This window comes from Polypterus senegalus, chromosome 9 (assembly GCF_016835505.1).
Source record: "Polypterus senegalus isolate Bchr_013 chromosome 9, ASM1683550v1, whole genome shotgun sequence".
In the NCBI taxonomy this organism is placed as follows: domain Eukaryota; kingdom Metazoa; phylum Chordata; class Cladistia; order Polypteriformes; family Polypteridae; genus Polypterus; species Polypterus senegalus.
The window spans coordinates 48,591,275-48,614,653 of record NC_053162.1 but is presented as its reverse complement, the minus strand read 5'-3'; the positions used below and the strand labels follow the sequence as shown (position 1 = coordinate 48,614,653).

Genomic DNA, 23,379 nt, shown 5'->3' with positions numbered 1-23,379 from the left:
CTGAGATGTTAGTTGTTAGCCACATTTCACAAAAACACAACAAACTGCATTCTCTGTAGATCCTGACATTTTTCACCACGTAGCCAGTTCATCAATCTTATTTGGTAGTGAGTTCACATTTCCCAGGATCACAAAAGGCACTGAAGGCTTGTATCGGCACTTTCTCTTTAGCTACTTATCTTTTAGCTTAGTGCCGGCTCTGCTGCCATAATATCGCCCTCTTACCTTTTTACTGACATTCCAGTGCTCAGTGGAATACACAAATCTACACTAAACCTGCTCATTTTCAGTTGTTTTTATATGTATTTATTTGGCTGACGTCTTTATCCAAAGCAGCTTACAATATTTAAGATACAATTGGTTACATTTCTTTTTCCAAACAGAGCACAGGCAGGTCAACTGACTTACTCATGGTCACACAGTGTCAGTAGCAGGATTTGAACCCACAACTCAGGGTTTGAAGCCTTACCACCTCATTTACCCTAAACATGTGCACAAACTAAATTTATTCACTGACATGTACTCGTCAGTAATTGAAAAATACAGTAAATACTGCTTAAAGGCTATAAAAATAAAAATGTAAATATTACTGTATCACCATAACATGAATTACTGACACCAAGAGAATTCAGGATGTTTTAATATACACAGTATACTTTGTAAAAATACATTTTTCATACCAAGTTTTTTTTTTTTTAAGAAAAATTACTGTGTTAGGTCTGTGGCATTTGCTGTTGTGAGATTTATGTTTACAACAGTATATGGAGGGGACATTAGCTGGTTAATAAAACTTACAAAGAGTAGTATTTAATCAATCAAACTAATTCTAGTTTTTAAAGGTCACACACCTTAAGATTTATTTTTCAAAATTCTTTCCTCCTTTTTTGGAGTTGTCCAAAGTTAACAGCTGCATTAGTTAAGTCAAATTTGTCAATTTAACATTATTTCCGAATTCCTACTAATTTTGTAATGGCATAAAAGTAGCAATAATAAAAGCCTTTTTAACCAGTTTTACTGTCATGCAAGGCATAGTATTATTTTTTTTAATTCATTTTTATTTATTTGGCTGCCATCTTTATACAACATTTGACACACAATTTATTACATTTGTTTTTCCAACTGGAACAGAGGGAGGTGAAGTGACTTGCTCATGGTCATAGAGTCAGCAGAGGGATTTGAACCCACAACCTTAGGCTGTACTGCATGCACCACACAATCTTCCTGGACAGATTTGGACATTTTAGACCAATGGTGTAGCAACAGAGTGCTGTCAGGAGCTGCACAATCAGCATGTGGGCAAAAGTGTTTTCTCTGTCCTATTTGTCCTGCACCAGTCCAAACAGGATTATTATTTCACCCCCAGGCAACCTGTATTTCTCTATTAGTTGTTGATTCCTGAGATGGTCCAAAGGGGTTTATGTTCACCACTCAAAACAGCTTTCAGACCTGAGACTTGGCTTCTTGGAGAGTGCTGCCTCAAACGGCAACTTCGGTTGAGTTGCACACTTCTCAGGACAACTGCCTTTATCACTGCTCCTACTAATGGGCAATTCATCTTCTGACTTTAAAGGATGTGACTGATGACATAGCAGTTTTATTAGTTAATTCATTATGTACCTAAACTGTCCATAGATGTTAAAGCTACAAAGAGCCCCCTTTTGAACTAATCTATAGTCTACATTATACATTTATCTACCCTTTTTCTAAACATTATAATTTTATATTTATATTGGAACATCAACTATTAATATTATTACATTTTCCAAATAAGAGCATCCTGTTTTATGTGATCTACTTAAGGTGACCTCTGTCTTTCTAAGACAGAATCAGAGGCAAAAGTCCAAATAAAGACTGAAGTTAAAAATAACTAGTGGGTTAATAACACTCAGTAAGTAACAAACAATCTTAAGTATGATTTAGCAAAGTACTTAGCATTATTAAGCTTTTGGAAAATGCATTGCCGCCAGTAGGTTTAGTATTTGATGAGAAAACAGCTTTTGCACTTATATGCAAGTGCATGGTTATGTCATGACATGCATATTTATTTAAGAGAATAATGGTCAACATCTCTTGTTGTACTGTTTTAAACACTCCAATTGATAGCGATTTTAAACCACAATTGAATTAATTTTAATCCTCCTCATAAAATTTCCGATCACAAACTTTGTTGTGTCCAGTGCCTTCTAGTTTTCTTAGTACAACTCCAGGAACACCTTTGTGTTTGTTGTAAATGCCAGTTTAGTTTGTCATTTAACAAAGGTGCACTATTCACAATGAAAAATGACTGTCATATGCAAGATTTCTCTTTGTTTAAATTACTTTTATGTCTCAGTTTTTAAGAAAATGTTAAGTGTCAATAATATACAATTAATTTTAGTTATTTTGGGCAATATGTACTTCTACAATAAGTGTACAGCACACGATATAACTTAACAGCTGTAATTTATAGCATTGCCAGCTAATCAATTCATTGTTCTTATATTTGCAAGAATAATTGATTATCAAAATATTTATTTGTTGTAGACCTAATGTTGTTTTGTAAATCACCTTGCAGTTAACCATATCATGGGAACCAATACTTCAATACCAAGTCGATACCAAATATTCCAAAACTTTACATTACTAGCTTTTTTACAGTATAGGTAGTACTGAATGTAGGGTGCTCTAAGCCTCCTTTCCTTATTTCTGCAGGCCAAAATACAGGAAAACCTGCCTGATTTAACGTCATTTCTGATGCCCAGACTGATGTCACTTCCGGTTCACAGCATATAAAACCACCATCTTCCAAAACCTCATCATTTCAGTCCTGGAACTCAACCTGACAACAACAACTTGTTTTCTTTAAACCTTTTACAGCCAGGGACAAAATACAGGTGGCTGCCCCCAATCTTTCCAGTGTGTTGAGACTCATTCTTTCACAGCATTCATTTACTGATTGCATCAATCATGTCTTCAGATTTCCATTTAAGCATCCATCTACTTTGTTATCGGTGTATACAGTTCAGAGTCATTGGTAATGTTGCACACTGACAGTGCCAACAACAGTTGTAGCAAGTAAAAATTAAGGCAAGTTTCTGACAAAGTGGCTATTTGGCTTGTCTACAGTGGCACTACATTTGTTAGTACCAAAATAAAATTTAATTAGTGCTATGAATCACAAATCACTATGATTATGGCAGTTAACAGGACAGACAATACAGCATACTTCATTGTGAAATATGAACATGCAAAAGCTTAATTTGTGTCATTCACATAGTTTTTGAAGCCAAACTAATGTTCATTAGTATAACTCCTAAAATGTGATTAACACAGTGAAAGGCACATATGTTAAATATCTGAAAGAGCTGAAAAGTAGGCCCATTTAAATATTCTGACTGTGGATTATTACCTTGGCTAAGCAATAACAAAGTCTGATCAGTCATATAAAGTAAGATACTCTAAAAAAAGCATAACAAAGGGTGTTTCACAGGAGTTCTGAAATAATTCATTCATTTTAAAAGTGCTAAGTTTAATTTCACAAAGGAAAATAAAGTTTGGACAAATGTTTAAAAAATACTGAAAGAAGGGACAGATTTGGAAAATTAATGCACTAGGATTTTGTGACACTTGAAAACAGAACCAATTTGACTCATGCATTAAATATTACTCTTCAGTAAGTTTTTCTATAATAGCTAATGATGAAAATATAAATAATTTAAATTTTACAATGGTAAGTGTTCCAAATCTAAACAAGGGGTTCTCCAACAAACCAAATTTTAACAGCATATTGTTGCAAAAACAGCTTTAAAGAATTTCAATTCAAAAATCCTGAATAATCTTGGAAGTTACTAATTCAACAGTACAAACAACAATAGTTATATTTTCTATTTGTATCATTCCTTTTAAGCAGAATGTTTTTACTCACTGGAGAAAAAAAGTCAAAGAATGTATTTGAAATGTGCACATGGAAAGATAAATCAGGTAGTCCATGATCATCTTTATAAACCCTATGCTGACATCCCAAATATTATAAAATTCCTCCCATGTGTTGTTACACTGAATGATTTTTAATGTCTACTGCACATTAAAATTCAAGCTCTGCATTATATTTTGATATTCATGAATACCAATACTAGTTTACATAATTATGGATATATCACTATTTAAATCTGCTGCCATTGTTAGTATTTATATTTCATATTCTATTACAGAAAAAGACACAATACTGTTCCAATTGAATAGTGGATTAGTATTTAGATTTCATATTCTATTATAGAAAAAGGCACAATATTGTTCACTTGAATAGTGGAGATACTTTTAATAAACCATTAAATGGGATTTCTGTTTTTCTTGCAGTATCAAAAATGTATTGAGTGTCTTAAGATTTAAGTGGTATTGATATCATATTCATTGTGACATCTCTACTTGCAGTAGTCTTGACTTATAGTTTCTCTGATCTCTGATTTGTCATTTTTGAAATCTCCATTATTCCTATTGTGGAGGATGGCCAGCCGTTTATCCCGGCCAATACCCCCAAGCAGCCAGGTGGAGCCCTCCTTGCAGCATGGAGGTCCCCAGAAGACCAGCAGGGCATCATGGACAATGTGGTTTTTATGCACAACCCTGATGGATGCCATGGGGGCCACAAGAGAGAGCTGCAGGGAGGACCGAGGACTTCTTCGTGCCCTATGACCCAAAAGTTCGTCATAGGAAGAGCGACAGGCTTACGGGTTGAAGAAAAGAACTTTTACCTGACCCGGAAGTGACTAAGAATCACATGGACTGAGGATTGGGAACACTTCCGGGTCAGGAGATATAAAAGGACAGTGAGAGCTCCCAGACAGCGAGCTGAGCTGGGTGGAAGGGTGGCAATGCGTCTGGGAGCTGGAGGATTGTTTATTGTGTAGTATTTGTGATTTATATGAGTATTGTGGTGGAGAGTGTGCTTTGTACACTGTGGCAATTAAATAAAGTCTACATTTGGACTTTTACCTGGTGCCTGGAGTCATGGACAGGGGTTCAAGGGAGCGAGAGCGCCCCCTATCTACCACACTATATATTGTAGCCTTTAAGGACGACTATGTACACTTACCAAAACTGTGGTTCAAGTGTTCCACAAACAATCACTGCATTTACATGCATGCACATAATCTGGTTAAGGTGAATAATGCAATTAAGGCAGAAAGACAATTTCTTAATAATCCTCATTTACATGGGTAAGTGATATTCTGAAGATCTCCCTTGTCAAAATGCTCAAACTTCATTAAATGGCGTAAAAAGAGTTAAACGTCATCATCAGCCACCGTGAATCAGAAAACAAGCATGAAGCCTGTGATCATTTTTTGTGTGCCTGATATCCCATTCCCTCCACCAACGCAGCTTTAGTCATACACCAAGATTTCCTGGCTCAAGTCTGTTTATCTGGGTGTGAGTTGCCTTGAATTGTATAGGGTAAATGAAATATTGTTATTTGGAACACATACATTTCATGTGTGTTCCGTGTCTACAACAATTTATGAAAATGTAGGATGACAGGAAATATGAGGCAAGAAATGTTGAACACACAGATAGAACAGAAACGTTTTTCATGTTCTACTGATAATTGACAAAATGCTGACGTGAAGTGTATAATGTGTGAAGACAAGTCCAAAAATCAAATAAACACATTCACAAAAGACACAGATATAACAAGTGTGCTTTTTTTCCCCAAGAATTTAACCAAAGTAAAAGAAACTGGGATAGGGTATGACACACACTCCCACATATATGTCTGCTTTTCTGCTGTAGAAGTAAGAACTGCTGTCTCCAAGTCGAGAGGTGGAGGATTTGATTCCGGATCTCTAATGCATTGAACTGTTTTGAGTAGTTATGTGGTTAATATTATTACTACAGTGGACCCTTGACTTACAAACTCAATTCGTTTGCGAGGGCTGGTTGGAACTCAAGTTGGTTGTAAGTCAAGACTATTTTTCCCATAAGAAATAATGGAAATACCCATAATGCACTCCGAACCTCCCACAGCAATATTTACTTAACCTTTTCATAATAAAAAAGGGTTGTATAATGTGCATAATTTACCAAAACACCAATAATTTTTCTAATGTACTAACCAAAAAGTTATAAAAAGTGCCTAGTCTACCAGAAACAACAATTTCATACTGTACTCACCATTTAATTTGACATCCTTGGGCTGCAGGAAGGGAGGAGGAGGAGAATGAAACGAAAGGTGGTTATTGTTTAGAAGGAGCCTCCTTATGCAAATCTTTTCTTTGTAAAATTGTCGAGATGGCGGATTTCGACATTTCTGTACATATTAGCGAGATCGGTCACACAAACGCCACTCTCTTATTTCCGCACAATTTCCTTCTTCGTTTCGATTGTGATTGCCGTTTCTCAAGTTAATAATGACAGTAGTCGAGCACTCAGTTCAAAGCTGGTCATGTTGATAACTGCTGTAATAATACACTCCAAAGCAAGCCAGTGCTGACTCAGCCTGATGACATCATCATGTGCCGTGCCAGCCCGCTAGCTAACATCCCTTAACAATCGCTTTCTTTACCTTCGTTACCTTCTCTTTCTTCCTTACAATTATGCGTCTTGCTTGCCATGGTCTTGGTGAATTATATATATACTTTAGATACATCACTGCACTGACCGAAATTACGTCCACAAACACATGTATCTGGGCTCTGACTGACTCTTACGAACGCTCTCAGCTGTTTGTTTACAATCGCACAAGGGGATACACATGACCGCATTCGGGTCGTAACTCAAGATGTTGGTCGTAAATCAAAACAAAAATTTTTGTCATAAATCAAATTGTTCGCATGTCAGGCTGGTTGCATGTCAAGGGTATGTCAAAATATACAGTGCATCCGGAAAGTATTCACAGTGCATCACTTTTTCCACATTTTGTTATGTTACAGCCTTATTCCAAAAGGATTAAATTCATTTTTTTCCTCAGAATTCTACACACAACACCCCATAATGACAATGTGAAAAAAGTTTACTTGAGGTTTTTGCAAATTTATTAAAAATAAAAAAAACTGAGAAATCACATGAACATACGTACTCACAGCCTTTGCTCAATACTTTGTCGATGCACCTTTGGCAGCAATTACAGCCTCAAGTCTTTTTGAATATGATGCCACAAGCTTGGCACACCTATCCTTGGCCAGTTTCGCCCATTCCTCTTTGCAGCACCTCCCAAGCTCCATCAGGTTGGATGGGAAGTGTCGGTGCACAGCCATTTTAAGATCTCTCCAGAGATGTTCAATCGGATTCAAGTCTGGGCTCTGGCAGTGCCACTCAAGGACATTCACAGAGTTATCCTGAAGCCACTCCTTTGATATCTTGGCTGTGTGCTTAGGGTCGTTGTCCTGCTGAAAGATGAACCGTCGCCCCAGTCTGAGGTCAAGAGTGCTCTGAAGCAGGTTTTCATCCAGGATGTCTCTGTACATTGCTACAGTCATCTTTCCCTTTATACTGACTAGTCTCCCAGTTCCTGCTGATGAAAAACATCCCCACAGCATGATGCTGCCATCAACATGCTTCACTGTAGGGATGGTATTGGCCTGGTGATGAGCAGTGCCTGGTTTCCTCCAAACGTGACGCCTGGCATTCACACCAAAGAGTTCAATCTTTGTCTCATCAGACTAGAGAATTTTGTTTCTCATGGTCTGAGAATCCTTCAGGTGCCTTTTGGCAAACTCCAGGCGGGCTGCCATGTGCCTTTTACTAAGGAGTAGCTTCCATCTGGCCACTCTACCATACAGTTCTGATTGGTGGATTGCTGCAGAGATGGTTGTCCTTCTGGAAGCTTCTCCTCTCTCCACAGAGGACCTCTGGAGCTCTGACAGAGTGACCATCGGGTTCTTGGTCACCTCCCTGACTAAGGCCCTTTTTCTGTAACCTTCCCCAGATTTGTGCCTCAAGACAATCCTGTCTCAGAGGTCTACAGACAATTCCTTTGACTTCATGCTTGGTTTGTGCTCTGACATGAACTGTCAACTGTGGGACCTTATATAGACAGGTGTGTGCCTTTCCAAATCATGTCCAATCAACTGAATTTGCTGTAACATAACAAAATGTGGAAAAAGTGATACGCTGTGAATACTTTCCGGATGCACTGTACATTTGATTTATTTGAGTCTGTAACAGCCGGTGTAAATTTATGGTACTTGTAAATGTTAGCATTTTGTTTCATTACTGTTTTGTCTACTTTACTTTCCCCCTTTTGTATTATTAATATGTAGCCTTTGTCAGAATGCCTCACATCTCACAGACTTACTACTGTTTATAAGGTATTGTACCATATAAATGTAGAAGGGAAGGTGGGGAGAAGTTATAACCTCAGGCAAGTAGGTATAGTAAAAAATAAGCAGGAGTTAACTTACAATTTAAATAATGTATTATTGATAATATTCATAAATAACAATAATATGCTAAATATATTTGAATATTGGCAACCATACAATCTGATAAATGGTGATGTATAGTTTCAGGCAGCACAAAGACTTGGTAGTTACTTAAAATGTCTCTAGTTAAGTCCTCATTTTTGGTCAGCTTTTTCATAACAGGCTGCATGCCTTTCTCAATATGGCTGTCGAGCTGTGCTCTTCATTGTGTTGTCCTTTTCAGTTCACGGTGTGTGATGGTCTTTCATCAGTTAGGTAAGAGAGAGAGCGCTGGGTAAAGCAAGCAAATTTATAGGTTTTCTGTCCAACCCCTACAGCCAATAGGGTGTCATAGTACATAAAAGCTTTTAATAGAAGCCAATTCCAAACAACCATACTTCAGACCAATGGGGCAGAGAACATCTTCACACATGCTCTCCAAACCATGCGTTAAGGTAAAGCTTGGCAGTTAGGCAGCCTGGCTTTCCTGTGCGGGGTTGACTGGGAGTCCTGCAGAGAAATATTAGCCAAACTTGTTTGAGGCCATTCCCCCAACCCTGTCATAAAATTACAAAGAGACTCATTCCTAAAAGGGGGTAAGGGGTTCTTAAACCATCAAACCATTGCTGTTATTATCTATAATGTAACACTAATATTACATTATATTGTCTAAGTTACAAATATAGACATACAAAATATGTATCAACTTGTATGCAAAATTTCATATCACAATAATTGCTTACTTTTATTCTCTCAGTCACGTTCACGCTCCCCCCGATCTGACACTGTTAGTTTTCAAATAAAGACGTGCTACATCAGAGGTGAACTGAGGTGAGGATGAGGGTTCTACATCGGAGAAAGAGAACAGAAGCCCTTCCTGCAAGAAATGTCCACTCACACATAAGAACAACGCAACTGAACCAGGCATAAAGGCGAAAGATGGCCCTGTTTAGATGCAGCAAGAGGATTCATCCTGGCAGTGAATCTGCCACACGCATGTTCTGTTTGTGATTATGTTTTGTGATGGTCTTTTTATTAAAAAAACATTTATATGTTACTTATATAAAAGCCAGATCAAATGTTATTTACCTTAATTTATTTGCTTATCTCCCAACAGCGTAAAGTCACAAGTAGACTGCAGATCGACACGGGCATGCTGACAAAGTACATGGGCACTGAAGTGACTTTACGCAGCTGTTGTTACGGTTCTGCCTTTGTCCAGAAACGGCTCCAAAAGCTTTATGACCTTAGTCTCGGAAAGTCTTTTCCCCATGGGACGACTGGAATCTTTTCCTGAATAAGGAGTGGCATTGCGCATGTACTTTGTCAGCATGTCCACTTTTTTGTGCTTTATACAAATGTCACAACTATTCACCATCTTTCATTACTGGCTCAAAGCCACTGTCTGGGTTTCCCAGAGCAACCTATCAGTCCTTCCATCTGTGAAGGCGTTTTTTTTTTTTTTGTGCAGTGTTTTTTTGTTTTTCCTCTCTGGTCCTATTGCCATTTACTGTTACAAGCTTGTTATCTAGCATTTCCTTTTTTGTTAATATAACTGTAATGGTATTTTTGTTTTCTTTTTCCACAATAGTAATGCAGTAATGGCTTGAAGACTGCTTGATCGTGTAATTTTGTCCTACACAGCCCTGATAAAGATCATGTAATCTGGCCCATCATTACTGTGACTTTAACTCTTTAAATGGAGTGTATTGCTTTAGCAACTACAAACTTAAATGCTATGTCACTGATTCAATTCACTAACAAATTGGTTTAGCCATTTTTCCACCACAAACACTGTATGTGTGGTTTATAAACCAATAATGGCTGACCCTAGAGATTCAACAAAAAAAAAAAATCAGCCTGTGGAATAATTTTCAATGAGCAATGTGGTTGTTTTACATCTTTTTCAGTAAATTTAACTTGATCCATTCTATAAAGCAAGGTTTTTCCCCTATAAACACATGCTCTGTTGAAATGCACAATTTATTATTCATCCATAGGTTTCTAGTGGGTTTGTATCAATCAGCAGTGACCCACATGGTTGTTTTGGGAATATGCAATGCTGCTTTTTCTGTTCTCTGTAAGAAACATGTCAGTTGGTTTTATGTTGAATCCATTTTGACTATCTCTCACTACGGGATAAAAGATATGTTTCATATGAATAAAAAGTAAGATTTGCAGAAGAAGTCAATGCAAGCTGTATGTCCTTGATTTTCAGCGTGCTAACACATACCCACAATTGCAACTTTCATATGTTCCTTCTAACTGAATACAGGAAGGAATTTACAATTGTTAAACACCCTGTGCAACAAATGAAAGAAAAGGCAACAGCAACACATCAGCAACAAAAAAAATGCCATCTAGCTTAATTGATAAAAAGGCATGATTCTAACCATTCTAGATAAACACCTATGGAAAACACACAAATGAAGACAGCATGTTAACAGGAATTAGTATCAAAAATCCCTATGGGTCAATCTCTAAAAATAATGTGGATATTTTCACACTTTTAGTTGATATTAGATATATCTTTCAACATTTCTTTTTGTCTTAACATGCTAAAATTAATGAATATGCCATAGAACATTTTAATCCCAGTAAAAGTATACTTTAAAAAAATCAAACATGCAAAAGTGACAAAATGAACAAAACATCTTAATTACATCTTATAGCCTATAAAAGTCTGTAAATATATGAATCACCTTCAGACATGGAATGTTTGAAAAATCTCACATGGTTCAACTGAATAAAGTTAAAAAAAAATCTGCTGCTCTTGCCAGAAATACATACAGTAAAAACATACATAAAACTTAGTTTCATCTACTCCAAAAAGGCATCCAATCTTGAAGCCAATTCAAATAACTACAGGTATACTGTTTAAGTTGGTGTTAACTTTTGCATTGTGCCCCTGTTCGTATTCTAGTGTTTTTTAAATCAACTGGCTGCCAAAATGAACCTCACACTGTACTACTATACAAGTAATGCAGGTTAAAACTGGGAAACAATCTTAAAATTAGACAAGCACTATGATTCACTTAAGGTGAATACTCCAATGACTGAGAAGTGTCAAGAGTTTTACAGCTTCAGTCAATAAATGTGACATGCCATCTATTTAAAACTTGTTGCAAGTCATTTCAGAATGTAACTCTGACAATACCCTCCTCACACCCAAAGAAAAACACATTACCACAATTCTCAACCCTTTTCAAAAAACTTACTTATAATGTAAATTCAAACCAGACAACATTGTTCTGACCTCCTACATTTTACCATAACTCAGAAAATGTGATTTGGATGTATGCCTTTTTTTGTGGGTATGCTTACATTGTCATTTATTTAAAATGATCTGTATTCATTTTTTGTTGTTAAAAGGCATTCTTTACATACTTTTCTTATAGCTACTCTTAATCTAATTATTCAAATTAATGATTTCTCTAAAAGTGAATACCCCAAATTTCCTCTACCCACCTCTCAGTGAGCAACCAATATAACACACACTAACAAAAATTATCTAGGGGAAAACATTACAGTACAAACAGAAATAATAGTATGAGGTTCAAAACAAACAGAATACATATTTTGCATATGGTTTGATAACATAATTATGTGACTAAACACCTGCTAGCTGAAACTGGTTTAGGTTATAGAATTACACAGATAAATCAGGAAGCTGGTAAGGATAGTGAGATTCTTTATTGAGGATCAAGGTTACTAGAATTTTGTATTTCTGCATTAAGCTTATAATGGATATGCTTTTAGAGTCATGTTACAAGCATTTTAAAATAGACTGCAGCAGGCTGCAATATTGTTCTCAAACTAAATATCCCCCATGCATGTAATAATATTGAAAATTACAATGTATTAAATATACAATTATAATATCAACGACAACAAACATGACAAATTCAAAAGGCTGTGAACAACATGCACAGATAGATTACATAAAGCTTATGAAAAGGCTGAAAGGCACTATATCAGCTATCACAATAATGTATATGCTAATTCCCTAATTAAAAATTATACCATTTAGCACCCTGAGACTCTGTCAGAATTCCTTTCCTAAAATCATTTACAATTGTTTAGGGTAGATGATCACATTAACAGATGGTATATAGTAAAACAATCCTAATTTAAAGAACAGCAATGACAAAAGTGCTACAATTTAAAAAGGTACGCAGATTGGTTGGTTATTCTTATTGGATTAACTACTGCACACACTGCACCCATATAGGGGCTTCCACGAAATAAATGTGTACATCGAGTGGGTTCAGCAATAAGGGAGAAGTTTCCTTTTGCATGGCAAACATTGGTAAGACAGCACCTCAAAATTGCAACAAATGAAGATTTCACAAGTTAGCATGCATACCTGGAATAAGCCTCTTTTAAAGTATCAATAATTTGTGAATGGAAAGAGTACTAAAGGCTCCTTAACTGTAAGACCAATTCTGCTAGCTGTGGTTGACAGTAACAATGGAAAGAACTGACTTAAGCCTATGCAGGCAGATGCAAATGATTAACTGCTGACTTACGAGTTTTTAGGCCTCGGAAAAACATTAATTTATACCACAGAAATCATGGTCAACTATTTACCACTCTACAGACAAAGCTCTTTTTAAATATAAAGTATCATTATAAGTGTAGTGCATACTATATAACTTCAAAAAAGTCACTGGGTAAACTCAAGTTATTAGAAGAACTCTCAGAAAAGAATTAGGGACACAAACATTTAAGACTTATTTGACTTTTCTGAACAGGAAATAACAAAAAAATATTTTGATGATAAATACTTTCTAACACCGTGTAAGGATAATCCAATATGCATTTACTGAAAATATTCATAACCTGTGTTATCCTTACCTGTTATGGCCAGTGCTTGGTCAATGAATCTTAATATTTTCAAAATGAGTACTAACAAAAGCCACTGTGCAAATGAATTATTAACAGCAGAGTCTAAAAATTTGTAAGGCATAGTTAGTACAAACAGTAACACCAGCAATCTCAAAGGTCAGTACTTCATACTAGCTAAAAATAGAGTTAACAGTAGGTTGTACAATAGGTTAATAAAATACTGTATTTTACTAAATACCTTGCTGTATAACTCATCATAACCAAAAAATGACTTAATTTGTTATGTTTTTTGAATGAATAAACCTTTAAAATTAAATGTGCCATTAAAACGTATCTCCAGTTATCTCTCGCATTTATCTGCGCAGAACAGCTTACCACAGCAAGTAACCTGTAGTTAGAATACAACACTGGGTGCACAAAATGAAAAAGTGAAAAGAAAGTATCATGCCGATAGATAGATAGATAGATAGATAGATAGATAGATAGATAGATAGATAGATAGATAGATAGATAGATAGATAGATAGATAGATAGAACATCTGATAGATAGATAGATAGATAGATGTCTAAAGATAGATAGACCTTAGATAGAAAGTATAGATAGATTGTCCTTTCTTATTCAGAGTCTGGAGTATTGATCCTGTTCAGTGGATGCAGTGGATTCATCCAGCTGCATTGACAGGAGCCTTTACAGGTCTTCACCCTCTGCCACAGATGTCAAACTGTCCAGCTCCATGCCTACAATAGAGCCTGCCTTCCTCACCAGTTTGTCAAGGCGTGAGGCGTCCCTCTTCTTTATGCTGCCTCCCCAGCACACCACCACGTAGAAGAGGGCGCTCGCCACAACCGTCTGATAAAACATCTGCAGCATCTTATTGCAGATGTCTAAAGACGTCAACCTTCTAAGAAAGTATAGTCGGCTTTGTCCTTTCTTATACAGAGCATCAGTATTGGCAGTCCAGTCCAATTTATCATCCAGCTGCACTTACAGGTATTTTACAGGTCTTCACCCTCTGCACACAGTCGCCTCTGATGATCACGGGGTCCGTGAGGGGCCTGGGGCATCATGTATAACGCCGTGCGTAGAACTTGCACTATAACATGGCATAAGTGCAAATGCGGGAATTTGCGTACGCACAGAAAAATCCAGATGCAGGTTATGCAGCATAACCCATAAGTAAAAGGGCACGTCATATATTTGAATAGTATGCTGAAGAATATAATGTTGTCTCACCATTACAAATTTATTGAGTACAGGTATCAACAGCCCAACTAATCTTCAAATTCTGAACTTGTACACAGGCATAAGAAACAGAACAGTCTGCTCACTCAGAGAAGAAACCATGAAAACAGCAAAACAAATGTTGCTTTACATAAGTTCTGAAATAAAGAATTAATGTGAAACTGATGAGATTGGTTTTACACAGGAAACTTTAAAAGTTGGGACAAATGTAAAAAAGAAAAAAAGAAGGGATAGATTTGGAAAAATTAAAGCAACATGAAATTATGACATTTGAATTTGAATTAATTTGACTAATATGTTAAATATTACTCTAACAATATTTTTTTAAACCAGCTAATGAAATTTTACTAATAAATATATAATATAAATGTATCGCAAATGTCACAAACCTAACCAACTGGTACACCGTCAAACAGACTTTTAAAACTGTTTTTGTAAAAACATGCTTTCAAGAGTTGGTTTAAATGGAAAAATTCATAATTATCTTGGAATTCAACAGTGCATATATACTGTAATAATGTTTGAGGTTTTATTATTTAGTAAGGATTTTTAATCAGTAGTTTTCAGGTACTAGACAGAAAATATCACAGCATAGATTTAGAATATACACATGCTAAGATAAAAATCAGGTAGTTCATTAAATATCATTCGTTATAAACCCTAGGCTGAAATCCTCCCCAAGATATTAAAATACCTATTTCTGTTATACTGTGGGAATTCCCATCTCTGCCACACCTTAATACTCTAGACTCGCATTGTATTTTGAGATTTATGAATGGCAATGCTTGTTTGCTTATATTATAACTGGTCAACTACTGGATATACCAGTATTTTAAAACTGTTACTATGGTTAGCATTTATTAGGGCTGGGAAAAAAATGAACAAATTAATCACATTATTGTATGTATTTATTCGCAATTAATTGCACGTAACATTAAAACGTGTAGTCATAAAATAACTACTTAAACTGCGAAATAAATACACACTAAATCACAAAATGAACGTAGAATTAACACAAAGGAATTTTAAAAATATGGCACAGCTTAAACTTAAACAATGACCTTAAACCTGAACATTTAACAAAATACAACATGAGCAAGTACAACCTGAATGCTAATGCTTTCCTAAAAGGCACAATGAAAGAAGACAATAAGAAAACAAGGCCAATGTATTATAAGCACCTACAAAATTAACAACAAAAAAAATTCTCAAATTGGCATACTATATAAAACACAGAGGTATCAAAGTAAAACTGAATTATCGAAATGACTGTAAACTTTGAATGCACTGCTAAACAGTGATTTATTTGAAAATATAAGCATCTACTAAATGGGAATACATTAAAACTGTGTTAAAACTGCCATCATCAATTTTTCCCATCATTGACAACTTGATCATTTACTCTACACAAGTGCTTTTCAACTGGTGTGATGTGGAAATAATACTGTAGTGCCCCTGGGACCTGACATGAGAGAAACATGCTCCTCAGGTGGTCTAGTCCTCACTGAGAAAGACTGGACTACCCGAAGAAGCAAAAATAAAAGCAGATCAGCTTTGCAGACATGGCACTTAGAGTGCTCTGTGCCAGCCAGGAAATGTGTCAGGGATCCAGCTGCCAGGGGGCATGTTTGCCAGCAACGCTCACACAGTCAAGGGACAGTGGGCATACAAGTGCTCACTAAGTGCCGAATCTGCGAGCACCAATCCAAACTGATTTTTGTTGGCATTTTTAGTAGTCAAGAGCCTCTGGAGAGTTTAGCATGTGTATTACATTTAATGTTTCTGTAGTTTGTAGAATCATGGTATGCCTTTGGATTTTTTGGGTGACAAAAAGTGTGCCAACACAGAAAAAAAGGCTGGAAAACACTGCTATGCACCTTTTCTTCTGATACACAAAAGGTATCTCGCCTAAAAACTAGCACCATGTATTACTTGGGTGGATATGTTGTATTCTTTGCATAAATTAGCAAAGATAATTGCAGACTTGAATCATGGGTAGGGATAATCATTATACTTCTGTTTCGCAGAATTGTGTCATTATATAATGGCAGTCAGCACTACAAGCTACTGGACAGACTGGTGAATTCAATACAGAGGTTCTAGAGACTTATTTTAGTTTTGTTGCCACTCAAGGATAATGTACTTTGTGCTTAGATGGTATGACATTGATTCGATCTTCTTACAGAAACATGAAATGGAAAAAAAAAAAAAGGCCACTATTTTTATCTTTGCATCTTTTCTTTAGCATTGCACCAGGACCTTCCCAACCTGCCGCTCCCCTTTCCTCCCACTCCCTTTATCTGTGTTGGTATGTATAAATCAAGAGATTCAACACCAGTATCAGGTAATTGCCTCGTTGCCTGTCCTGGATGGGACAATATTTTGAATGCATTAAACTAGCCAAATTAAACTCAAAAATTAGTACATCAGCTTTGCTAGGTCTAGTATTTTATAATACAGTAGTTCTCTGCCTTTTTTGCCCCGTGCACCTCTTTCATCATTCATCACAATGTTATGGCCCCAGCCCAATATTGAATCTGAAGTACTACAGACATAATATTGAAATTTTACTTTTTAAAATATTAGCACTTAAACAATTACTTGGATTATTTTTGTAGACCATTTTTACATTAATAAATGAATAAAAAGCCACTGAATGGGACTTCAGTTTTTGTCACGGTATCGAAAGGCATTGAGTATTGTAAACTTTTACTAGTATTGACAACAAAAATTCTGGTTTTGCGACATCCCTACTTTCAGGCAGCTTGGCTACAAAAAATATGTAAAAAGTCCCTGATGGTCGGTTGCAGAACTCATTTATGACTGTTATATAATAAGCACTAAAAACTCATTTCAGCAGGTATGGATGGGATTCAAGAGGCTGAGAGTATGAATAAGGATGAGAAATCCATATACTGCACCTACCATGGTATGAAAATCAATTATACTATTATTATTATTATATAATATTTAATTATTTGGCTGATGCCTTCATCCAAAGTAACTTACAACATTTGAGATACAATTGCTTATATTTCTTTTGTTTTTCCAATTGAAGCACAGCAAAGTGAAGTGACTTACTCATGGTCATGCAGCTTCAGTAGCAGGATTTGAACCCACCACCTCAGGGTTTGCATGACTTAATAATAAGCGGGGTCGCTGCATGCACAGATTTGGACACAGCGGCCTTGCTGAGCCCACAGAGATCTGTCAGAAGGTGCATTGTGGAGTTGAGTACAAAATTCTGGAGTTTTCTTCTTTCCAATTTGTCCTGCACTAGACCAAGAAGGGCCACTGTATCATCCCTGGGCAATCTGCATTTCTCTATTAGTTGTTGATTACTGATATGGTTCAAGGGCTTAATCATATAGTCCAAGGAGGAATAATTTTTAGCGAGAGCAAAACTAGACAAAACTTCTCCTTTTGACTGCATTTAGATTCCCACACACCTATACACGCTATTCACATTCTTTTTTGTTTGCTTGTTTTCTTGTCTTGAATAAATGGGATGCCCCAGTTGGCGTCCCAAAATCTTCTTTGCTGTCCTAAGCTCCGCACCTGGCCACACCCTTTTGCACAAATCCATAGCCTACATTATAATTTTACATTTACCTTACAACTATTATACCTATTATTATTATTACTGTATTGTTGTTGTTGTTGCTATTATTGTCATTGCTTTGTTCAAATAAGAACATTTGTGATCTGCATAGGAGGGAATCTGTCTCACTGTGACAGAATTGTAGGCAGAAGCCCAAATGAAGAGCAACATTAACAATAATGAGCAAGTAAATTCACTCATCTATTTCTAAACGTGATTAAGCATGACTTTAGTTACAAAGGGTTTCTGGAAACATTTGGTTTGAACTTTATAACGTTGGAATGTCTCAAATTGCACATTTAACCCTATGTATATTAGGTCTTTTTATATTATTACAGTATAATTAATATTAGTATATTGGAATTAACATGAATAATTTGTGAACTTTGAAAAAATTCCAGAAAAAAAAGCATACAAAGTAGAAGCCAAAGTATACTTTGTATTGTGATTGGTAAAAAGGCCAATCACAGAAAAAACATTTTTCAGCCCCGGCCTTTCTAAGCTTTACAGTAATTTAGATGCAGTGCTCCTTCATGTGAGGTATTACAGTAGTTGAACCAGTGTGTATCTTTCTTTTTTTTCTTTTTCAGCAAACTTCCTGCAGTGTAAACAAAACGCAGTGAGTGGAAACTTGTTTTATCAGTGAACGAGAGGGGATTGGTACATTAAAGAAACTGAAAAAAAAGTAACAGGAAAAGTCGTCTCATGCAACTAGACAAACAGCAACAAAAGCTAAATTAATGAATTTAGATCTTTTTATTTTATCCTTTAAATTGAGTTTGGATGGCATGCTTGTTTAAAATGCAGCAGCTTACACTTATAATTGGAAAAAGAAAAAATAAAGAAGAATTTGAAATTGCTGCTAAATAAATCTTTTTTTTAAAGATTTGTACTGTGTTTATTATTTGTTGCTGTGTATCATGCAGTATAAGATTTGGTAAGAAACAAGAACTACCTAATTAAAATGGTAATCCATATCAGTTCACCTCAGGAATTACAAATGTCTAGCTGATACACTGAAGAAAAAATAACACCTCTATAATACAGCAAATGTGTAGGTTAACAGCAAAAAGCTGTAGAGCAGTTAATGATTTAAAATGATTAAAACATACAAGTGCATGTATATTTATATTGCCAATATCAATTAATTGATATACATATATATATATTTGTTGTTAAAGAAATGGTAAAAGCTAGTTTTTTTTTTTAATTACGCCTTGTTTCAGATAGGTACATTAGAGAAAAAAAATAAAAACAATTTTCTTTTATGGCATATGTATTATAGATAAATATTTTGTATATATATTTTATTAGTTAATAAAAAATGAACAGTTAACACTTGTGGTCTAAATTTTAACTATAAAAATACACTTTAATATAGGATGTAAGACTCCTATTTGTCTGCCGATGCAGTAGATTAGTGTAAAAAGTTTTTTAAAAGGATAAAGAAAAAAAAGAAAAACAAAAATCTGAATCATTCAATCAAGTAACATGAAATTGATGATCGCCATTAGTCTTAAAAAAATCTGATCCGAGCATCCCTACTTATGACTTATATAATTCTCAGCAACCTTACCAGTAGACAGAACTTGTGCAAACAATGGATTTAAAAGATACTATTTCTAAATTCACAAAAAAGTAGTTCTGAATTTTATTGATTTGTATTTTTAGAATTGTAAAGAACTTTTCTTAAAAATAATTTACTTCTTATAATATTTACGACTACTAATATTTACTTCTTAAAACTGGTATTCTGTTTATAAAATGGAACTACCTCATGAAATTAACATATACAGTATATTTATATGCTGTTACATTGATACAGTTGCACTTGCATATTTTTTTAAATAAAATAAACCTTATTGCAAAATGCTACATCAAATTTACATTCATTTACCTAATATCCGTAGTAAACATCTATTTTTCTTTGGCATCATTTACCAAAACTTGTTCATTTCATTAAAACAAATACATAACTATAGTTCTCACAAAATGCATGCAGTATATGAATGTAAATAAGTAAATCTATTCATAATCTATTTAAAACTACCAGATTACAAGCAAGATGTTATACAGGTACAGCAATACTGAAAACAGCAATAATAATACAGAAACAGAATGAAGATACAATTTATAGCTTCACCTAGGGCAGCAAAAATACTAGAGTTGTCGCTGGCATCATTTTTTACAAATGGTTTTAATTAAAGTCCTGTTGCTGCTGCTGCTGGCTTTCCTAACCCGCTGCAATATCTAAAAGAAGAAAATCTGATAAAGAGGGAACACTGTTGCAAAGGGGACATGAAACAAAACATATGATTTTGAGGAGGACAGAGGTACCCATGTGTCTTATTTTAAAAGTAAAACTGGTGGTAGTCGTTGATATATTCAGTCCACGTTGGGTATGTGAAGTGTCACTGAAAAAATTCAAATTTTCACAACAATGCAGTCAATCACAGCAATCAGCTATCCAGCACACACCATACAAACTGATCCTCACGATTATAAACCTAATCAATTAAACCTTAATAGCTTTTAAATGAAAAATGAGTGGTAGGTGTACAATTATGAATTTGTACATTTTATGTGTTACAATGCTTCAAAACAGTCCAAATGTCATTCAAAATGAGGACCAAGTGATGCAGTGAAAGGAAACATCAAATAGAGGGCTAAAGGATACGGCTTTGCCAAAAATTATACCTGACAATTTCAGTTTAATAAAATTTAAATGAAATAAGCCAAAATAATGATTTGAACAAGCCAAACATATCTCAGTTGTGACTAATGAGCATGACCTTACAGACAGACAGGTGAGGGCTAATATCATTGCTTCAAGCAGCAGTCTACAGACCCATAACACCGACATACAGTATATGTGAACAACACTGTGGAAAATAACAGGACTACTGCAGGAGATAAAGACACACCAAACAACACCAGACCCCAATGAAGGAGTCTCTCTAAAGAGCCTTTTATTTGGTTCCAATATGCAAACCCAGAACACACCTTTTTTTTCCTACTTCAATCTCTGTACCTTATTTATTATTGACATGTGTGATGTTCATAATGTGTGGGTATATGCATGTGTCAGGGGTGCTTTTGAGCTGTGAAAGCCTGGGGCTCCTGGGGGTCTTAATCTGACCTTGTATATGTGCAGGATTAATGGCAAACAGTACAGGAACTTTTCATAATTGACGAGGAATGTTTTGGATGCCACTGATGGCTCAGATTAAGGTGGCCTTTGGGTATATAGTGAGCCATGATCACTTTGAGGATTTTTATGATTTCATCATGAAGTTCAAATACATAGTGTTAACGCATGTCAGTATGTACTTCTAAACTGCCCCGTGTGTCAGAATTGCCCACTAAAGACAACTGTCCAATCGTTTTCTGGTTCCCAAGCTGGGCTGGACTCACTTCCTGTCACGGTTCTGATCACTGTTGACCAACTACATTTGGCATTTCTACTTATGACAACGTCGCATCATTTGTAATTGGATCTTTCCATTTACAGTGTATCGGAAATGTGTTTGGGAGTGTGCTCTGAAATCCACTAGCATCTGATCCCTGGCAGAGAGCCTGTGACAAACAATTACGAAAAATGCATTACTTTATCGTTTTTAAAATAAAGACGTCATTTTAGTCGGGGGAGGATATGACGATTTGCAGTGTTACGTGCAGGTGTTTCTTTTCTGCCATGAAAGTTGCAATACAAAACAAACGCGTACTGTACATGAGCTATGGTAGCAGGCTTCAGACCACAAAGAAGCAGGTTAAAAACTTCAGTATCCTTAGCCTATGATTTCACGCTAACCTTACGTAAACGCATCACTGGGTAACGCTTTGGGGTTTCGTCCGTCACGCACTGCATTATTCATTCATTGTTATCGTAAAATTCACTTCATTTTACACAGATAATGTAATGCACAAAAGCATACACGTAGAATAGTGCACACAGTGGACCTTTTAATAAAATGATTATATAACCGCCCACACTTTTTTGGGAAGCTCGATGCCTGAAGGAATTGTCTCTTCACACATTCCGACACTACAAGTTTGTTTGAACTCACCACTTCACAGACTTTCAGGATACCGAAGTTGGATTTCAGGTATTCCGTGTCGCACCTGATGCTGCCCAGCCCATGTCTTTGCAGGACCGGTTCTGTGGTCGGTTGGTAAGGGCTGGTGGCCCCAGAAATCATTGACGTATTGGAGGCCTCGCCGTCAAATCCATCCATGTCGTCGTTATTCCGCATCGCGTTTCTAATTTGTTCTACGGTTCTTTTTCCAGGGGTGTTCTTCTGTCACGAGATGCAAATGCGAAATAGGAACCTTCTAGGCTTTAAATACCAACAGCAACCTTTGAGCCGTTCCTCAACAAGTCTGTTCACCTATGCACAATGCAAAAAAGGTGCCTGGCAGGTGTTAAAGAGCAGAGCCAAAAAAAATGCAAAAGGTTGCCAAGTCAAAAAGACGCGCACGGGACTTCGGTGTAGTGATAATCGGCTAAGATGCTAGCCCCAGTGGTGGTCTTAAATTCGATATACGGACTCCCGTATGCTTTCGTCTTTGTACAGCAGCCGCAGCCCGAGGCATCCGTACCACTTGTAGAGTCGCAGCGCTTCGATGCTGGTAGCCGCATCTGACGAACCTTCTGCTGCTTTGCCAATGCCGCACACACCCAGGCTGCGAGCGCGTCGCCTACCGTTTCATTTATCCCCTTGGTCCACGTTCCTCATGTCCGCGCTGTTTGTGGATCTTGTTATTCTCGAAAATGAACGAACCACTGGCTCATTTTTTTATTCCCACTGGTCAGTTGGATTGTATTGTTTCTGCTCGCAACTGCCAGTCAACGGTACCGTTATCAGAACACAATCCTTCCCTTGCGGTCAGTGAATTGTTCCAGTACCGATGAAGCTGAAGTATTAAAGTTTTCTCCGTAGTGCTTTGTTAGCCGTTCAGTTTGTGTTCGCATCGGAAAAGAAAGAAAACGCCAGACCATTCCAAGTAGCAGCGGCGCAAGTTTTCGGCTCCGTTCAGTCAATTCACCGCGACCAAAGACTCGTATTTACCGTGGGGGATGGGCGCCGCCAACCGCCGCTCGGCTTCACTCCCCCCGCCCTCTGTCCTTCCTCTCGCTCCCTCTATCGAGAGCGCGCACAACCTGAGCGTGTGACGTGACCGACACACAGGTACGCGTGTTCATTTCTCGCTACAGAATCATGATTGAAGTGTTTAAAATTCTGAAGGGAATTAGTACAGTGGATCGAGACTTGTATTTTAAAATGAGTTCATCAAGAACACGGGACACAGTT

At 36.5% G+C, this 23,379-nt stretch overlaps 1 protein-coding gene across 1 annotated transcript in view; it reads right to left on the bottom strand.

Annotated features, from left to right (window-relative positions):
- Positions 1–23,172, bottom strand: part of cmtm4 (CKLF-like MARVEL transmembrane domain containing 4) — a 78,332-nt gene extending 55,160 nt beyond the window's left edge. The window contains exon 1 of the mRNA XM_039763095.1: positions 22,135–23,172. Coding sequence (XP_039619029.1) covers positions 22,135–22,320 — 186 coding nt within the window. The 5' untranslated portion in view covers positions 22,321–23,172. The remainder of the gene's footprint in view (positions 1–22,134) is intronic.
- Between the last annotated feature and the right edge of the window lie 207 nt (positions 23,173–23,379).